General features: G+C 48.0%; 1 protein-coding gene across 1 annotated transcript; it reads right to left on the bottom strand.

The window, feature by feature from the left end:
- Positions 1-284: 284 nt before the first annotated feature.
- Positions 285-1,313, bottom strand: LOC136610353 (olfactory receptor 5G9-like). The gene has a single exon (XM_066589585.1). The coding sequence runs from the start codon at positions 1,311-1,313 to the stop codon at positions 285-287; it is 1,029 nt and encodes a 342-aa protein (XP_066445682.1).
- Between the last annotated feature and the right edge of the window lie 17,833 nt (positions 1,314-19,146).

Here is a 19,146-nt window from a genome sequence, read left to right as displayed (position 1 = left end):
ACCTCCAGCAGCTGATGGCCTGAGTAGTCATGTCCACAGCTCCTGTGGCTTTAATCCACAGGGCGAGTGTGTTTTATGGCCCTATGAATTAATACCCAGAAAGCCATGATATAAAAACACCATAGGCTGGTCACTAAGGGGTTAAAAACTTAAATACACAAATTTTGAAATTGCCCTAAATGTTTAATAGCCAACATATTTTTTTTCAATAATCATTCCATTCTTTAAGCCAATCCTTTTGAAAAACTCACCATACAATACCTAAGCCACTTATTTTTAATCCACTACATCACCCGCTTGTGAAGTGTTTTCTGTATAGCTTTCTTAATGTCTTCATTTCTCAGACTGTATATAATGGGGTTGACTAAAGGAGTAAACACAGTATATAGCAAAGATAGGATTTTACTCATGGAGAGAGTTATACCTTTTGTAGGGACAACATAAACACTGAAAAGAGTCCAGTAGAATATGGAGACCACAATGAGGTGGGAGCTACAGGTGGAGAAGGCTTTATGTCTACCGCTACTGGAGGAGATCCTTAAAATTGCTAAAACAATATATGTATAAGACACTACAATGATTGTGGTTGGAACAAAAGCAATTGGAAAACCTAATATATACATCTCTAAGTGAATAATGGAGGTGTCAGAACAGACAAGTTCTAGTAAGGGGACAAGATCACAAAATAAATGGTTAATGATATTTCGCCCACAAAATGTAAGCTTTGTTATTGTTATGGTGTAAACCGAAATAACAGAAAGTCCTAACAACCAACAGATGATGGTCAGGATCACACATAATGCATTTGTCATGATGGAAGTGTAATGAAGGGGATTACAGATGGCCACATATCTGTCATAAGACATTACAGCGAGAAGAAAACATTCAAATACTTCCGAGGTAGAGAAAAAATAAAACTGAGTGATGCAGTCAATAAAAGCAATGATCCTCCCATTATTCAATAGCATGTGGAGCATGTTGGGGGCAATATCTGTGATCACTAAGATGTCACTGATGGACAGTTGTGAGATGAAGAAGTACATTGGAGTGTGGAGGTTCTTGCTGGTGGACACCAGGGTGATGATCAGCAGGTTCCCACATATTGTCCCGCAGTAAATCACCAGGAACAGACAGAACAGCAAAATTCTTGAACATTGGCTGCTTTGAAATCCTAGAAGGAAAAACTCGGTGACTGCAGTCAGATTGTTCTCCTGTGTGTAGTACAAGTAGTAGTTATACCATAATAAAGTAAAGCCAGCAAAAGACAACAACTTGAGGGTTACAATTTTAGGTGCTAGATGTAAATATATCATTTTATTTTTGAAAATTTATTGTCATATATGTAATATTTTTATAGGCAATTTCTCTATTTTAAAATGTGTAATAGAAGGAAATTGCATATTTTAAGACAGCTTTGTGTAAAATATATACAATAGTGGCCTGAAAAAGCCAATAGCATTATAGCATTAACAATCATTGATTGGTAAATGTTAGTGATCAAACTTTTCACTTTAAACAAAAAGTTTCTAATTAGACCCATAAGCATTTAAAAAAACTAAATATGTATTCAAATAAATTTCAGACAATTTGAGAGGAATCTTACATAGATATCATTATGTATTACTATATCTAGGTTATTAAATACTTACATCAGATAAATCTTTGTTAATCAATTTCAAATTCATCTGCAACGCTTTTCTTTGAATCTCAGCTTTTTCATATGCTAATGACCTAAAGGCAATAGATAACATCACAGTCATGTTGTGCAATCATAAGAAACACGAACAATTATGGCTTTAAGTCTACGTACTTATATACTAAAGAGAAGGCATAGTGCAGGATACAATAAACCTTGGGGAATTTTATGCTACTTTATGAGTCCCATTTGTTTGAGGCAATTAAATAATATAAATATAAAATTATACTTATGTTTTAACAATATCAAACATGAATAAATCTGTTTCATACAACAGTTGTCTAGACAACATTTAAAAAAGTGTCTGTCAAGTCTGGATCAATGTATTTGCACTAGAGATGAGCGAGCACCAAAATGCTCATGTGCTCGTTGCTCGAGTCAAACTTTCCGGGATGCTCAAGAGCTCGTTTCGAGTAACGAACCCCATTGAAATCAATTGGCGACTCGAGCATTTTTGTATATGACCGATGCTCCGCTTAGGTTTTCACTTGTGAAAATCTGGAAAACCTACGAAAGTGATGGAAACGCCACAGAAACTGATAGGGCAGGGCAGGGGCAGCATGCAGGGCTGCATCTCAGGTTCCCAGATCTCACTATTAAGCCACAATAGCGGCACGAGTGTGCCCCCCGAACAATTTTTACTTCGGACAAACCCGCATTAGCAAGGCACACCTTAGCTAAGCACCAACCAAGCACAATCCCTGCCTGCGGGTCACACCGCTGCCTCTTCTCCTGGGTTACATGCTGCCCAACCCCCCGCACCACCCTGCGTCCACAGCGCACACAAAAGTGACCCTGCGCAGCCTTCAGCTGTCCTCATGCCACACGCTCACTTCATAGCCACACCACCCTCATGTCTTATTATAAGTGCGTCTGCCATGAGGAGGAACTGGAGGCACACACTGCTGAGGGTTGGCAGGGCCAGAAAGCGACCTTCTTTAAAGGGGGGGGGGCGATAGCCCACAATGCTGTTGAGAATTAATGAGAAATTGAAGTTTGATCTTCATTCCAATAAAGTGCCAACCTCTGCCAGGAGCTGCAAACGTGGGCATGAGTTACATAGCTATGGGGAATGCATGTGCCCACACAGTATTCATTCTGTCTAGGTGTGGGATACCTCAATTGACACCGCAAGGGGAAAGCCATCTGCACTCTGCCCCCTACCCAAGTCAGTCGGTGTCTTTGTGCTGGACAGGTCAAACACCGCGATGAGAAGTCTGTGTGCACCCACAGCATAGGCGAGCAGAAGGAACCAAAAGAAAGTCATAAACATGAAGAAATTACAGTGCCCAAACATGGCAGACTTACACAGCGCCGAGGACATAAGCCTCGGCCAACAGCTTCAGCAATCGTAGGATTGAAGCGGACTTCGATGCTAGTTTATCTTCGACGGGCTCATTAAATCAGTTACATTTTCTTTTACCGCTCCAATGAGTGGATTAGCAGGAAAAGGTTCCACAGGCCCAACCAGGGTACTTGCAGTTCCCCCGGGCCATAGGCCTTGTCCAACAGCTTCAGCAATCGTAGGCATGAAGCACACTTCGATGCTAGTTCATCTGCAACGGGCTCATTAAATCAGTTACATTTTCTTTCACCGCTACAATGACTGGATTAGCAGGAAAAAGTTACATAGGCCCAACCTGGCATACTTGCAGTTCCCCTGGGACCTAGGCCTCGGCCAACAGCTTCAGCAATCGTAGGCATGAAGCGGACTTCGATGCTAGTTCATCTGCGACGGGCTCATTAAATCAGTTACGTTTTCTTTCACCGCTCCAATGACTGGATTAGCCAGGAAAAAGTTCCACAGGTCCAACTTGGTGCAGTTGCAGTTCCCCCGGGACATAGGCCTCAGCCCACACCCTCAGCAATCGCGGGCATAAAGCAGACTTCATCTGCGACTGGCTCATTAAATCAGTTACATTTGCTTTCACCGCTCCAATGACTGGATTAGCAGGAAAAAGTTCCACAGGCCCAACCAGGCGTATCTGCAGTTCCCCCGGGACTTAGGCCTCGGCCAACTGCTTCAGCAATCATAGGCATGAAGCGGACTTCGATGCTAGTTCATCGGTGATGGGCTCATTAAATCAGTTACGTTTGCTTTCACCGCTCCAATGACTGGATTAGCCAAGAAAAAGTTCCACAGGGCCAACCTGGCATACTTTCAGTTCCACTGGGACCTAGGCCTCGGCCAACAGCTTCAGCAATCATAGGCATGAAGCGGACTTCGATGCTAGGTCTTCTGCAACGGGCTCATTAAATCAGCTACATTTTCTTTCACCGCTCCAATGACTGGATTAGTTAGGAAAAAGCTCCACAGGCCCAACCTGGCGCAGTTGCAGTTCCCCCGGGACATTGGCCTCAGCCCACACCCTCAGCAATCGTAGGCATGAAGCGGACTTCAATGCTAGCACAGCATTGAACGTCTCATTAATGCAGTAACGCTCCTCTTCTTTTGCCCAAACCAGTGTATCAGGTAACTGTGGTAACACGACAGCAAATACATGATGCCCAGTGCTGATCCCCTGACCCCAAGCAGGAGGAGGAGGTGGCCTAACAAGGCCAAGAAACCATGACCAGTACCTGCTGTAGCCTGTGTGGGAAGTATGTGAGCGAACCCTTGGTCAGGCTCGGACCCAGCAAACACACTGTGTGACCCAAGGTGCCGCGAGTTACATAGCAATGGGCAATCCGGGTCCCCTCACGCTATTCATTCTGTGTTAGTGTCGGATAGCTCAATCGACACCGCAAGGGGAAAGTCATCTGCACTCTGCATCCTACCCAAGTCAGTCAGTTACTTTGTGCCCGACAGGTAAAACATCGCAATGGGAAGTCTTTGTGCACCCACAGCATAGGCGAGCAGAAGGAACCCCAAAAAAGTAATAAACATGATGAAATTACAGTGGCCAAACATGGCAGACTTTCATTCCGCCGAGGACATAAGCCATTGCCCACACCCTCAACAAACGAGGGCATAGAGCGGACTCCGATGAAAGTACAGCTGTGAACATCTATTAAACCAGTAATGCTCCTCTTCTGTGGCCCAAACGAGTTTCACAGATAACTGTGGTAACACGAGAGAAAACACATATTGGCCTCGGCCCACAATTCATGCCCTAGTCAGTGAGTGTTTTTGGGCCTGATAGGTAAAACACCGTGATGGGAAGTCTGTGTGCACCCATAGTATAAACAGACCCCTGTAACATTCCAGTAGAAAAGGTACAGGCAGACACCAGTAAGATTTAGGTTGCAGTAGTATAGGCAGACCCCTGTAACATTTGTTTAGTAGAAGTATAGGCAGATTCCGTAACATTTTGGTAGCAGGAGCATAGGCAGACCCCTTTAACAGTTCGGTAGCAGGAGTAAAGGCAGACCCAAGTAGTAGCATTTCTGTACAAGTATAGGCAGACCCCTGTAACATTTACGTGGCAGAAGTATGGGCAGACCCCAGTAACATTTATTTAGCAGCAGTATAGGCAGACCCCAGTATCAGTTCTGTAGTAGCAGTATAGTCAGACCACAGCACCATTTCTGTAGTAGAAGTATAGGCAGACCCCTGTAACATTTACGTGGCAGAAGTATAGGCAGACCCCTGTAACGTTTACGAGGCAGAAGTATAGGCAGACCCCAGTAAAATTTATGCAGCAGCAGTATGGGCAGACCCCAGTATCAGTTCTGTAGCAGCAGTATAGGCAGACCCCAGCACTATTTCTGTAGTAGAAGTATAGGCAGACCCCTGTAACATTTATTTGGCAGAAGTATAGGCAGACCCCTGTAACATTTACGTGGCAGAAATATAGGCAGACCCCAGTAACATTTATGTAGCAGAAGTATAGGCAGACCCCTGTAACGTTTAAATGGCAGAAGTATAGGCAGACCTCAGTAACATTTATGTAGCAGCAGTATAGGCAGACCCCAGTATCAGTTCTGTAGCAGCAGTATAGGCAGACCCCAGCACTATTTCTGTAGTAGAAGTATAGGCAGACCCCTGTAACATTTATTTTTGCAGAAGTATAGGCAGACCCCTGTAACATTTACGTGGCAGAAGTAGAGGCAGACCCCAGTAACATTTATGTAGCAGAAGTATAGGCAGACCCCTGTAACGTTTAAATGGCAGAAGTATAGGCAGACCTCAGTAACATTTATGTAGCAGCAGTATAGGCAGACCCCAGTATCAGTTCTGTAGCAGCAGTATAGGCAGATCCCAGCACTATTTCTGTAGTAGAAGTATAGGCAGACCCCTGTAACATTTATTTTTGAAGAAGTATAGGCAGACCCCTGTAACATTTACGTGGCAGAAGTAGAGGCAGACCCCAGTAACATTTATGTAGCAGTAGTATAGGCAGACCCCTGTAACGTTTAAATGGCAGAAGCATAGGCAGACTGCAGTAACATTTATGTAGCAGCAGTAAGGCAGACCCCAGTATCAGTTCTGTAGCAGCAGTATAGGCAGACCCCAGCACCATTTCTGTAGTAGAAGTATAGGCAGACCCCTGGAACATTTATTTGGCAGCAGTATAGGCGGACCCCTGTAATATTTACGTGGCAGAAGTATGGGCAGACTCCAGTAACATTTATGTAGCAGCAGTATAGGCAGACCCCTGTAACATTTACGTGGCAGAAGTATGGGCAGACTCCAGTAACATTTATGTAGCAGCAATATAGGTAGACCCCAGTATCAGTTCTGTAGCAGCAGTATAGGCAGACCCCAGTACCATTTCTGTAGAAGAAGCCTAGGCAGACCCCTGTAACATTTATGTGGCAGAAGTATAGGCAGACCCCTGTACCATTTAAGTGACAGCAGTATAGGCAGACCCCTGTAACATTCTTGTAGCAGAAGCTTAGGCAGACATCTGTAACATTTATGTAGCAGCAGTATAGGAAGACCCCTGCAACATTTAAGTGGCAGAACTATAGGCAGACCCTTGTAACTTTTATGTGGCAGAAATATAGGCAGACCCCTGTAACATTTACTTGGCAGAAGTATGGGCAGACCCCAATAACATTAACGTAGCAGAAGTATAGGCAGACCCCAGTATCATTTCTGTAGCAGCAGTATAGGCAGACCCCAGCACCATTTCTGTAGAAGTATAGCCAGACCCCTGTACCATTTAAGTGACAGCAGTATTGGCAGACCCCTGTAACATTCTTGTAGCAGAAGCTTAGGCAGACATCTGTAACATTTATGTAGCAGCAGTATAGGAAGACCCCTGCAACATTTAAGTGGCAGAACTATAGGCAGACGCTTGTAACTTTTATGTGGCAGAAATATAGGCAGACCCCTGTAACATTTACTTGGCAGAAGTATGGGCAGACCCCAATAACATTAACGTAGCAGAAGTATAGGCAGACCCCAGTATCATTTCTGTAGCAGCAGTATAGGCAGACCCCAGCACCATTTCTGTAGAAGTATAGGCAGACCCCTGTAACATTCTTGTAGCAGAAGCTTAGGCAGACATCTGTAACATTTATGTAGCAGCAGTATAGGAAGACCCCTGCAACATTTAAGTGGCAGAACTATAGGCAGACCCTTGTAACTTTTATGTGGCAGAAATATAGGCAGACCCCTGTAACATTTACTTGGCAGAAGTATGGGCAGACCCCAATAACATTAACGTAGCAGAAGTATAGGCAGACCCCAGTATCATTTCTGTAGCAGCAGTATAGGCAGACCCCAGCACCATTTCTGTAGAAGTATAGGCAGACCCCTGTAACATTTATGTGGCAGAACTATAGGCAGACCCCAGTAATATTAATGTAGCAGAAAGATGGGCAGACCCCTGTAACGTTTACATGGCAGAAGTATAGGCAGACCCCAGTAACATTTACGTAGCAGAAGTATAGGCAGACCCCAGTATCAGTTCCGTAGCAGCAGTATAGGAAGAACCCAGCACCATTTCTGTAGTAGAAGTATAGGCAGACCCCTGTAACATTTACGTGGCAGAAGTATAGGCAGACCCCTGTAACGTTTACGAGGCAGAAGTATAGGCAGACCCCAGTAAAATTTATGCAGCAGCAGTATGGGCAGACCCCAGTATCAGTTCTGTAGCAGCAGTATAGGCAGACCCCAGCACTATTTCTGTAGTAGAAGTATAGGCAGACCCCTGTAACATTTATTTGGCAGAAGTATAGGCAGACCCCTGTAACATTTACGTGGCAGAAATATAGGCAGACCCCAGTAACATTTATGTAGCAGAAGTATAGGCAGACCCCTGTAACGTTTAAATGGCAGAAGTATAGAGAAACCCCTGTAACATTTACGTGGCAAAAGTATAAGCAGACCCCAGTAACATTTATGTAGCAGCAGTATAGGCAGACCACATTATCAGTTCTGTAGCAGCAGTATAGGCAGACCCCAGCACCACTTCTGTAGTAGAAGTATAGGCAGACCCCTGTAACATTTACGTGGCATAAGTATAGGCAGACCCCTGTAATGTTAATGAGGCAGAAGTATAGGCAGACCCAAGTAGAATTTATGTAGCAGCAGTATAGGCAGACCCCAGTATCAGTTCTGTAGCAGCAGTATAGGCAGACCACAGCACTATTTCTATAGTATAAGTATAGGCAGACCCCAGTAACATTTATGTAGCAGAAGTATAGGCAGACCCCTGTAATGTTTAAATGGCAGAAGTGTAGGCAGACATCTGTAACATTTGTGTAACAGCAGTATAGGAAGACCCCTGTAACATTTAAGTGGCAGCACTATAGGCAGACCCCATTAACATCCTTGTTGCAGCAGTATTGGCAGACCCCTGTAATATTTTCGTGACAGAAGTATAGGCAGACCCCTGTAACATTAACGTAGCAGAAGTATAGGCAGACCCCAGTATCAGTTCTGTAGCAGCAGTATAGGCAGACCCTTGTAACATTTATGTGGCAGAAGTATAGACAGACCCCTGTAACATTAACGTAGCAGAAGTATAGGCAGACCCCAGTATCACTTCTGTAGCAGCAGTATAGGCAGACCCCAGCACCATTTCTGTAGAAGTATAGGCAGACCCCTGTAACATTTATTTGGCAGAAGTATAGGCAGACCGCTGTAACATTTATGTGGCAGAAGTATAGGCAGACCCAGTAACATTTATGTAGCAGAAGTATAGGCAGACCCCTGTAACTTTTACATGGCAGAAGTACAGGCAGATCCCAGTAACATTTACGTAGCAGAAGTATAGGCAGACCCCAGTATCAGTTCTGTAGCAGCAGTATAGGCAGACCCCTGACAACAGCTGGACGCGTCGCTGAGAGTCATTACTGGATAGGGGCCGAGGACAGCGGGGCTGAGGGTGTGGGTGGGAGTTGCTCGTGCCTGTGTCCTGAGAGGGGGGTTGGATCTGAGTGACAGGTTGGGGCCCAGGGGAAGAGGCAGTGGTTTGACCCGGAGGCGATGAACGGCCTTCGTCCCACCTTGTGGGGTGCCTGGCCATCATATGCCTGCGCATGCCGGTGGTGGTGAGGCTGGTAGTGGTGGCGCGACACAGGTTGCACACCACTGTTCGGCGGTTGTCCGCTCTCTCACTGAAAAACATCCACACCTTTGAACACCTAGGCCTCTGCACGGTGGCTTGGCGCGTGGGGGTGCTTTGGAAAACAGTTGGGGGAATCTTCGCTCTGGCCCTGCCTCTACCCCTGCCCCCGCCACTGCCTCTTCCAACCTGTCCTTCCGCTGCACTTGCCTCCCCCACTGAAGACCTTTCCTCAGTTGGCTTAGCAAGCCAGGTGGGGTCAGTCACCTCATCGTCCAGCTGCTCTTCCTCGGAATCCTCTGTGCGCTCCTCCCTCGGACTTACTGACCTTACTACTCCCTCACTGATAGACAACTGTGTCTCATCATCATCGTCCTCCTCACCCACTGAAAGCTCTTGAGACAGTTGCTGTAAGTCCCCAGGCTCATCACCCGGACCCCGGAAACTTTCCAAAGGTTGGGCATTGGTCACGACAAACTCCTCAGGTGAGAGAGGAACCGTTTTTTCCCAATCAAGGCAGGGACCCGAGAACAGTTCCTGGGAGTCTGCTCTCTCATCAGAATGTGTCATTTTCATAGAGTGAAGAGGCTGGGAGGAAGGAGGAGCAGCAGCCAGAGGATTCAGAGTTGCAGCAGTGGACGGTGTAGAAGATTGGGTGGTCGATACATTGCTGGATGCATTTTCTGCTATCCACGACAGGACCTGCTCACGCTGCTCTGTTTGTAATAAAGGTTTACCACGTGGACCCATGAATTGTAATATGAAGCTGGGGACCCCAGAAACTTGCCTCTCTCCTAATCCCGCAACAGCCAGCTGTGATTCACTTGGACCAGGAACTCGGCCTGTGCCCACACCCTCACTTGGACCTCCGCGTCCTCGCCCGCATCCACGTCCACGACCCCTACCCCTACCCCTACCCCTCAGCATGGTGGATTACAAATAGAGCAGACACAGAACGGTGTAAATAATTATGGAATTATCTGCGTACACTTCCACGCTAACAGCGGTATTGCAACGCTAACTCCAGGCAGAAACAAGGAATACGTAAGGCTGCAAACAGGCCTAGCTGTGCAATAGTGATGCACAACAACTCCCACCAGACACCCTATAAAATTTCAGACGATCAGAGGTAGCGCAACAATGGAGCTTTTCTTTTTTTCTTTTTGAAAAAGAATACAGGCCATATAGTGTGTATATGACTTTCCCTCTATCAGTGGCTGTGGCCGTGCGCTGTGCGTTTAGTTCACTGCAGACACAGACCGGTGTAAAAAATGATGGAATTATTGGCATACAGTTTGATAGTAGAATTATATGGTAGAATTATACGGGAAGGCTGCAAAAAGGGCTAGCTGTGCAATAGTGATGCACTACAACTCCCACCAGACACCCTGTAAAATGCAGTTCTTGTAGACAGGATCCTACACTACCACTGTCCCTATCTCTGCAGCACTTTCCCTATTCTCTGTATTACAGACTGCAGACTTAGAACGCTATAGCTATAATAGCCTGCATAGCCCAAGATAAAAAAAAGATAAAATGTGCAAAACTGCTCCCAGCCAGCCACACAGTTATGCACACAGTCAGATGTGGACCTAAGAATGACCGTTGGGGTTCCTGAGGACAGGATCCTACACTAACACTATCCCTGAATAAGCAGCAGCACTTTCCCTATGCTCTCCCAGTGTGTGTCTGAGGCGAGCCGCGGGCGGGACAGCTTTAAGTACTCTGCGGTTACTTGATCTCACCAGCCACTCACTGCAGGGGGGTGGGATAGGGCTGGCACGTCACAGGAGGAAGTGGTAATGCCATCCCTGCATGTCTATTGCTAAAAAATGGCTCTAAACATGCAGGGAAGGAGATAGAATTGACTCGAGTACAGAGTGGTGCTCCTTTCGAGTAACGAGCATCTCGAGCACATTAATGCTCGAACGAGCATCAAGTTCGGACGAGTGTGCTCGCTCATCTCTAGCTGTAGCTGTATTCTGCTTTTGGTTCTGAAGCTTACTATGCCAAAGCCGAATTATGCTAATGGAACATTTTGCCTTCAAGCACCAACACGTGAGCTGGGCCTAAGCTGTTACAATGTCTGAAAGCAATTATGCGCAGTACTTTGTTTTTCTCCCGCCCTATATAAACCTTGCTGATTGTTGGGGGAGGTGCGGCTGACATTTATATTAGCTTTTGGGCTATTATTGTCGTTTGTGATCTTCATTTGCTTGGATAAAGATGAAGAAATTGCTACTTATAGCTGCGATCAAGAATCACCCAGCACTCTGGGATATACGCTGCGAGGCGTACAAAAACAGGGGCCAGAAGGGAGTTTAGTGGCGTCATGTGGCAGAAAGATCCTACCAACATTGAACTAATTATCCTGAGAGTGTTCATAGCGCAAAAGGTGAGTCTTTCAGCGAATGTTGATGGTGACATGCTGACTAGAGATGAGCGAACGTACTCGTCCGAGCTTGATGCTCGCTCAAGTATTAGGGTACTCAAGATGCTCGTTACTCGAGACGAGCACCACGCGGTACTCGAGTCAATTCCATGTCCTTCCCTGCATGTTTTGCGCCATTTTCTGGCCAATAGACATGCAGGGAAGGCATTGCAACTTCCTCCTGTGACGTTCTAGCCCTATCCCACCCACCTGCAGTGAGTGGCTGGAGAGATCAAGTGACAGCTGAGTATTTAAAGCAGTCCCGCCCGCTGCTCGCCTCAGACACACGCTGGCAGAGATTAGGGAGAGTGCTGTTCCTGCTGTTCATGCTATAGGGAAAGTGTTAGCCTACTGTCAGCGTCTTCAAGAACCCCAACGGTCCTCCTTAGGGCCACAACTTACTGTGTGCATTACTGTTGTGGCTGCTAGGAGCAGTTTTGCACCAATGTTTTTTTTTTTTTTCATCTTGGGCTCAGCAGACTATTGTGTTCTCAGTCTGCAGTCAATTATACAGAGTATAGGGGCAGAACTTGTGAGGCAGGGACAGTGGTAGTGTAGAATCCTGTCAACAATTACCCCAAAAAAGCTCCTGCTTAGGGCTACCTGTGACAGTGTGCATTACTGTTGTGGCTGCTGGGAGCAGTTTTGCACCAATTTTTTTTTTCATCTTGGGCTGTGCAGACTATTGAGTTCTCAGTCTGCAGCCAATTATACAGAGTATAGGGGCAGTACTGGTGAGGCAGGGGCAGTGCTAGTGTAGAATCCTGTCAACAAGTATCCCCAAAAAAGCTCCTGCTTAGGGCTACCTGTGACCGTGTGCATTACTGTTGTGGCAGCTGGGAGTTGTAGTGGCTGACTATTAGCCAGCTAGGCCTTGCTGCAGGCAAGCGTATAATTTTTTCTGCCTACAGTGTGCGTAACATAACTGCTGTCAGCCTCTAAGTGCAGGCCAATAATTGCCTAATTTTTTACACCACTCTGTGCGTACCGTCAACTTCACACACAGGGTACAGCCACAGCCGCTGATAGAGGGAGAGACATATAAACGCTATCTAGGCTGCTGGTTTTTTCAAAAAAAAAAACTGAAAAAAAAATCCTCCTTAGGGCTACCTGTGACAGTGTGCATTACTGTTGTGGAGGCTGGAAGTTGTAGTGGCTCACTATTAGCCAGCTAGGCCTTTCTGCAGCCTAGCATATAATTTTTTGGGCCTACAGTGTGTGTTACATAACTGCTGTCAGCCTCCAAGTGCAGGCCAATAATTGCCTAATTTTTTACACCGCTCTGTGTCTGCTGTATTTGAAATACACCATGCTGAGGGGTAGGAGTAGGCCTAGAGGACGTGGCCGTGGACGCGGGCGAGGACGCAGAGGTCCAAGTGAGGGTGTGGGCACAGGCCGAGTTCTTGGTCCAGGTGAATCGCAGCCATTGTATAATTTTTTGGGCTTACAGTGTGCGTAACATAACCGCTGTCAGCCTCCAAGTGCAGGCCAATAATTGCCTAATTTTTTACACCGCTCTGTGCGTCCCGTCAACTTCACGCACAGCGTATGGCCAGAGCCGCTGATAGAGGGAAAGTCATATACACGCTATCTAGGCTGTTGGCTCTTTCAAAAAAATCTGAAAAAAAACTCCTTCTTAGGGCTACCTGTGACCGTGTGCATTTTACTGCGTGGCTGCTGGGAGTTGTAGTGGCTCACTATTAGCCAGCTTCGCCTTTTTTCAGTGCAGCGTATAAGTTTTTCGGCAGTGTGCGTAACATTACTGCTGTCAGCCTCCAACTGGACGCCACTAATTGCATTATTATTCAGACCGCTCTGTGTCTGCTCTATTCGTAATACACCATGCTGAGGGGTAGGGGTAGGCCTAGAGGACGTGGCCGTGGACGCGGGCGAGGATGCGGAGGTCCAAGTGAGGGTGTGGGCACAGGCCGAGTTCCTGGTCCAGGTGAATTGCAGCCAGCTGCTGCGGGATTAAGAGAGGCAAGTTTCTGGGGTCCCCAGCTTCATATCACAATTTTTGGGTCCACGTGGTAGACCTTTATTAGAAAATGAGCAGTGTGAGCAGGTCCTGTCGTGGAAAGCAGAAAATGCATCCAGCAATGTGTCGACCACCCAGTCTTCTACGCCGTCCACTGCTGCAACTCTCAATCCTCTGGCTGCTGCTCCTCCTTCCTCCCAGCCTCCTCACTCCATGAAAATGACACATTCTGATGAGCAGGCAGACTCCCAGGAACTGTTCTCGGGCCCCTGCCTTGATTGGGAAAAAATGGTTCCTCTTCCACCTGAGGAGTTTATTGTGACCGATGCCCAACCTTTGGAAAGCTCACGGGGTCTGGGTGATGAGGCTGGGGACTTCCGGCAACTGTCTCAAGAGCTTTCAGTGGGTGAGGAGGTCGAAGATGATGAGACACAGTTGTTTATCTGTGAGGTAGTAGTAAGGACAGTAAGTTCGAGGGAGGAGCGCACAGAGGATTCAGAGGAAGAACCGCTGGATGATGAGGTGACTGACCCCACCTGGTTCACTAAGCCAACTGAGGACAGGTCTTTAGAGGGGGAGGCAAGTGCAGCAGAAGGACAGGTTGGAAGAGGCAGTGGCAGGGGCAGGGGTAGAGGCAGGGCCAGAGCGAAGACTCCCCCAACTGTTTCCCAAAGCACCCCCTCGCGCCAAGCCAACCTGCAGAGGCCTAGGTGTTCAATGGTGTGGATGTTTTTCAGAGAGAGCGCGGACGACCGTCGAACAGTGGTTTGCATCCTGTGTCACGCCAAGAACAGCCGGGGAGCCACCAGTACCAGCATCACCACCAACAGCATGCGCAGGCATATGATGGCCAAGCACCCCACAAGGTGGGACGAAGGCCGTTCACCGCCTCCGGGTTGCACCTCTGCCTCTTCCCCTGGGCCCCAACGTGTCACCCAGATCAAACCCCTCTCTCAGGACACAGGCACGAGCTCCTCGTGGCCTGCACCCACACCCTTACCTCCGCTGTCCTCGGCCCCATCCAGCAATGTCTCTATGGGCAGCGTTCAGCTGTCGCTAGCGCAAGCCTTGGAGCGCAAGCGCAAATACACCGCCAAGCACTCGCACGCTCAAGCTTTAAACATGCACATTGCCAAATTAATCAGCCTGGAGATGCTGCCGTACAGGCTTGTGGAAATGGAGGCTTTCAAAAACATGATGGCGGTGACAGTGGCACGCTACTCGGTCCCCAGTCGCCACTATTTCTCCCGGTGTGCCGTCCCAGCCCTACTCCAGCATGTCTCCCGCAACATTCATCGTGCCCTCACCAACGTGGTTACTGGGAAGGTCTACCTAACCATGGACACGTGGACAAGTACAGGCGGGCAGGGCCACTATATCTCCCTGACGGCACATTGGGTGAATTTGGTGGAGGCTGGGACTGAGTCAGAGCCTGGGACCGCACACGTTCTACCCACACCCAGAATAGCGGGTCCTTTCTCGGTGGTGGTATCTGCAGCGGTCTATGCCACCTCCTCTAAACCCCCGAGCTGTTGCAGGGTCTGACAGAGCAGATCGACCTCTGGCTTTCGCAGCTGAGCCTGCTACCGGGCATGGTCGTGTGTGACAACGGCCGTAATCTGGTGGCGGCTCTGCAGCTCGGCAGCTTCACACTTGTGCCATGCCTGGCCCACGTCTTCTATCTGGTGGTTCAGCGGTTTCTGATAAACTACCCGCACTTGTCAGACCTGCTTGGCAAGGTGCGCCGTGTCTGTGCACATTTCCGCAAGTCCACCACGGATGCTGCCACCCTGAGGACACTGCAACATCAGTTTAATCTGCCAGAGCACCGGCTGCTGTGAGACGTGCCCACACGGTGGAATTCTACGCTCCACATGTTGGCCAGGCTGTATGAGCAACATAGAGCAATAGTGGAATAGCACTCTAACATGGGCGGCGTTGTGGGAGTCAGCCTCCCCAATTCTTTACCGAGGAGTGGGCCTGGATGGCAGACATGCAAATGGCAAATGCTTTTGCAGTGGTCCAAGAATTTCACCTAAAACGACACAATAAGAAAGCCCCCCCCCCCCCCCCACGGCCCACTTAATCCTGGCCACATTCCGAAAACCAACTAAATAAAACCGCGGTACTAGTCTGTTATCCCTAGCTGTAGCTTTCAGCCGACTGGTAGAGCAATGGTGGCTTCCAACTTGTTGGTACTGCTAAGTCCAAAGATAAGCATACAGCTGAGGTCGGCATACAGGTGACTATAGAACACTGCATCCATGCAGGACAAGGGTCAAAGTAGCAGCAGGCGCCGATCCTTGGTGGAAGCAGGCCAGCTGAGAACCACATACTCCCTGAATGATTTTTGACTGACTGATGAGGCCTTTACTTGTGATCATCTTTGGTAATTCCTAAGAAAGATGCGTGGTAGTAGCCGGAAACTTGGATTGCTATTTGCTAACACTTTGAAATGGACAAGAGAAAACATATGAATGAAGCCTTTCCATATTTCAGCTGGAGATAGGGAGTGCAGACTTTCAGTACCTTGAATATCCTTTTCATTGCAATCAAATGCCCTTCTCTTGTCTCAGAAAATACTAGCTTTTCCACATAGGTGTTGTCTATCTGTCTATACTGTTACTACTGACATCCGTCTAATACTGGGCTCTGCCTATACCGCTGTTACGGAAATGTTACAGGGGTCTGTCGATACCGTTACTACTGAAATGTAACTGATACTGTGCTCTGCCTATACTGCAGCTACTGAAATGTTACTGGGGTCCTCCTATACTATTACTACAGAAATGTTAATAGGGTATCCCTAGACTTCTGCAACATAACTGTTAGTGGGGTCAGCTTATACCTTTGCTACAGGAGTATTACAGGGGTCTGTGCATACTATGGGTGCACTAAGTGTTCCCATCATGGTGTTCAACGTACATGGCCCCAAAAAAAATAACCCAGACTGACTAGGGCATGCAGTGTGGGCCGAAGCCTACCTGCATTTTATCTCACGTTACCTTAGCTATTTGGAGCACTGCAATGTTATGAATAATTCACAGAAAAAGCCAAAAATCCAATACCCCTTACTCTTCAAAGCAGACACGGTCGCCATAGGCAGTATCGCCACAAGGCAGGCACAATCGCCATCGGCAAAATCGCAGTAGGACAGGCGCAACTGCCATAAGCACTACAAATATGCCGGCAGCCAGACAATGCTGTGGAGGACAAACTTGTCCATGGCAGGCTAATATGCTGTCACTCACTCAACCCAACCCGTCCGTGGGTTCCAGGGAGCCACCCATACTGTGGGTGCACACAGACTTCCCATAGCGGAGTTCTACGTACCTGTGACAATGTGAATTACCCATACTGACTGGAGCATGCAGTGTGGGCCGAAGCCAACCTGCATTTCTTCTCACGTTACCTCAGCTTTAAGGGATTTATTTATGTACCGTCGATGGCTTCCTGGGACCCACCCATGCTGTGGGTGCACACAGACTTCCCATAGCGGTGTTGTACCTACCTGTGACAATGAAAATTACCCAGACTGACTGGGGCATGCAGTGTAGGCCGAAGCCAACCTGCATTTTATCTCACGTTACCTCAGCTGTCCGGGGCACTGCTATGGGATTAATTTATGTACCGTCGGTGGGTTCCAGGGAGCCACCCATGCTGTGGGTGCACACAGACTTACCATCGGGGAGTTCGTCCTATCTGTGACAAATCTTAATTACTCAGACTGACTGGGGCATGCAGTGTGGGCCGAAGCCAACCTGCATTTCATCTCACGTTACCTCAGCTATGAGGGGCACTGCAATTGGATTTATTTATGTACCGTCGGTGGCTTCCTGGGACCCACCCATGCTGTGGGTGCACACAGACTTCCCATAGCGGTGTTGTACCTACCTGTGACAATGAAAATAACCCAGCCTGACTAGGGCTTGCAGTGTGGGCCGAAGGCAACCTACATTTCTTCTCACGTTACCTCAGCTTTAAGGGAGGCACTGCAATGGGATATTTTTACGGACCGTTGGTGGCTTCCTGGGACCCACCCCTGCTCTTGGTGCACACAGACTTCCCATAGCGGAGTTGTACCGACCTGAGACAATGTAAATTACCCAGACTGACTGGGGCATACAGTGCTGGCCGAAGCCAACCTGCATTTTATCTCACGTTACCTCAGCTATCCGGGGCACTGCTATGGGATTAATTTATGTACCGTCGGTGGGTTCCAGGGAGCCACCCATGCTCTGGGTGCACACAGACTTACCATAGGGGAGTTTGTCCTATCTTTGGAACATCTTAATTACCCAGACTGACTGGGGCATGCAGTGCGGGCCGAATCCAACCTGCATTTCATCTCACGTTACCTCAGCTATGAGGGGCATTGCAATGGGATTTACTTATGTACCGTCGGTGGCTTCCTGGGACCCACCCATGCTGTGGGTGCACACATACTTCCCATAGCGGTGTTGTACCTACCTGTGACAATGAAAATTACCCAGACTGATTGGGGCATGCAGTGCTGGCCGAAGCCAACCTGCATTTTAACTCACGTTACCTCAGCTATTCGTGGCACTGCTATGGGATTAATTTATGTACCGTCGGTGGCTTCCAGGGAGCCACCCATGCTGTGGGTGCACACAGAGTTACCTTCGGGGAGTTCGTCCTATCTGTGACAAATCTTAATTACCCAGACTGACTGGGGCATGCAGTGTGGGCCGAAGCCAACTTGCATTTAATTTCACGTTACCTTAGCTATGAGGAGCACTGCAATGGGATTTATTTATGCACCGTCGGTGGCTTCCTGGGACCCACCCATGCTGTAGGTGCACACAGATTTCCCATAGGGGAGTTCTACCTACGTGTGACTATGAAAATAACCCAGCCTGACTAGGGCTTGCAGTGTGGGCCGAAGCCAACCTGCATTTCTACTCACGTTACCTCAGCTTTAAGGGAGGCACTGCAATGGGATATCTTTACGGACCGTCGGTGGCTTCATGGGACCCACCCGGGCTGTAGGTGCACTCTGACATCCCATAGCGGAGTTGTACCGACCTGTGACAATGTAAATTACCCAGACTGACTGGAGCATGCAGTGTGGGTCGAAGCCAACCTGCATTTCTTATCGCGTTACCTCAGCTTTAAGGGAGGCACTGCAATGGGATTAATTTATGTACCGTCAGTGGGTTCCAGGGAGCCACCCATGCTGTGGGTGCACACAGACTTCCCATAGCGGAGTTGTACCTACCTGTGACAATGAAAATTACCCAGACTAACTGGGGCATGCAGTGTTGGCCGAAGCCAACCTACATTTTATCTCATGTTACCTTAGCTTTAAGGGAGGCACTGCAATGGGATATTTTTACGGACCGTTGGTGGCTTCCTGGGACCCACCCCTGCTCTTGGTGCACACAGACTTCCCATAGCGGAGTTGTACCGACGTGAGACAATGTAAATTACCCAGACTGACTGGGGCATGCAGTGCTGGCCGAAGCCAACCTGCATTTTATCTCACGTTACCTCAGCTATCCGGGGCACTGCTATGGGATTAATTTATGTACCGTCGGTGGGTTCCAGGGAGCCACCCATG

Source organism: Eleutherodactylus coqui, chromosome 2 (assembly GCF_035609145.1).
Source record: "Eleutherodactylus coqui strain aEleCoq1 chromosome 2, aEleCoq1.hap1, whole genome shotgun sequence".
Taxonomy (NCBI): Eukaryota; Metazoa; Chordata; class Amphibia; order Anura; family Eleutherodactylidae; genus Eleutherodactylus; species Eleutherodactylus coqui.
This window is presented reverse-complemented; position numbering and strand designations above follow the sequence as displayed.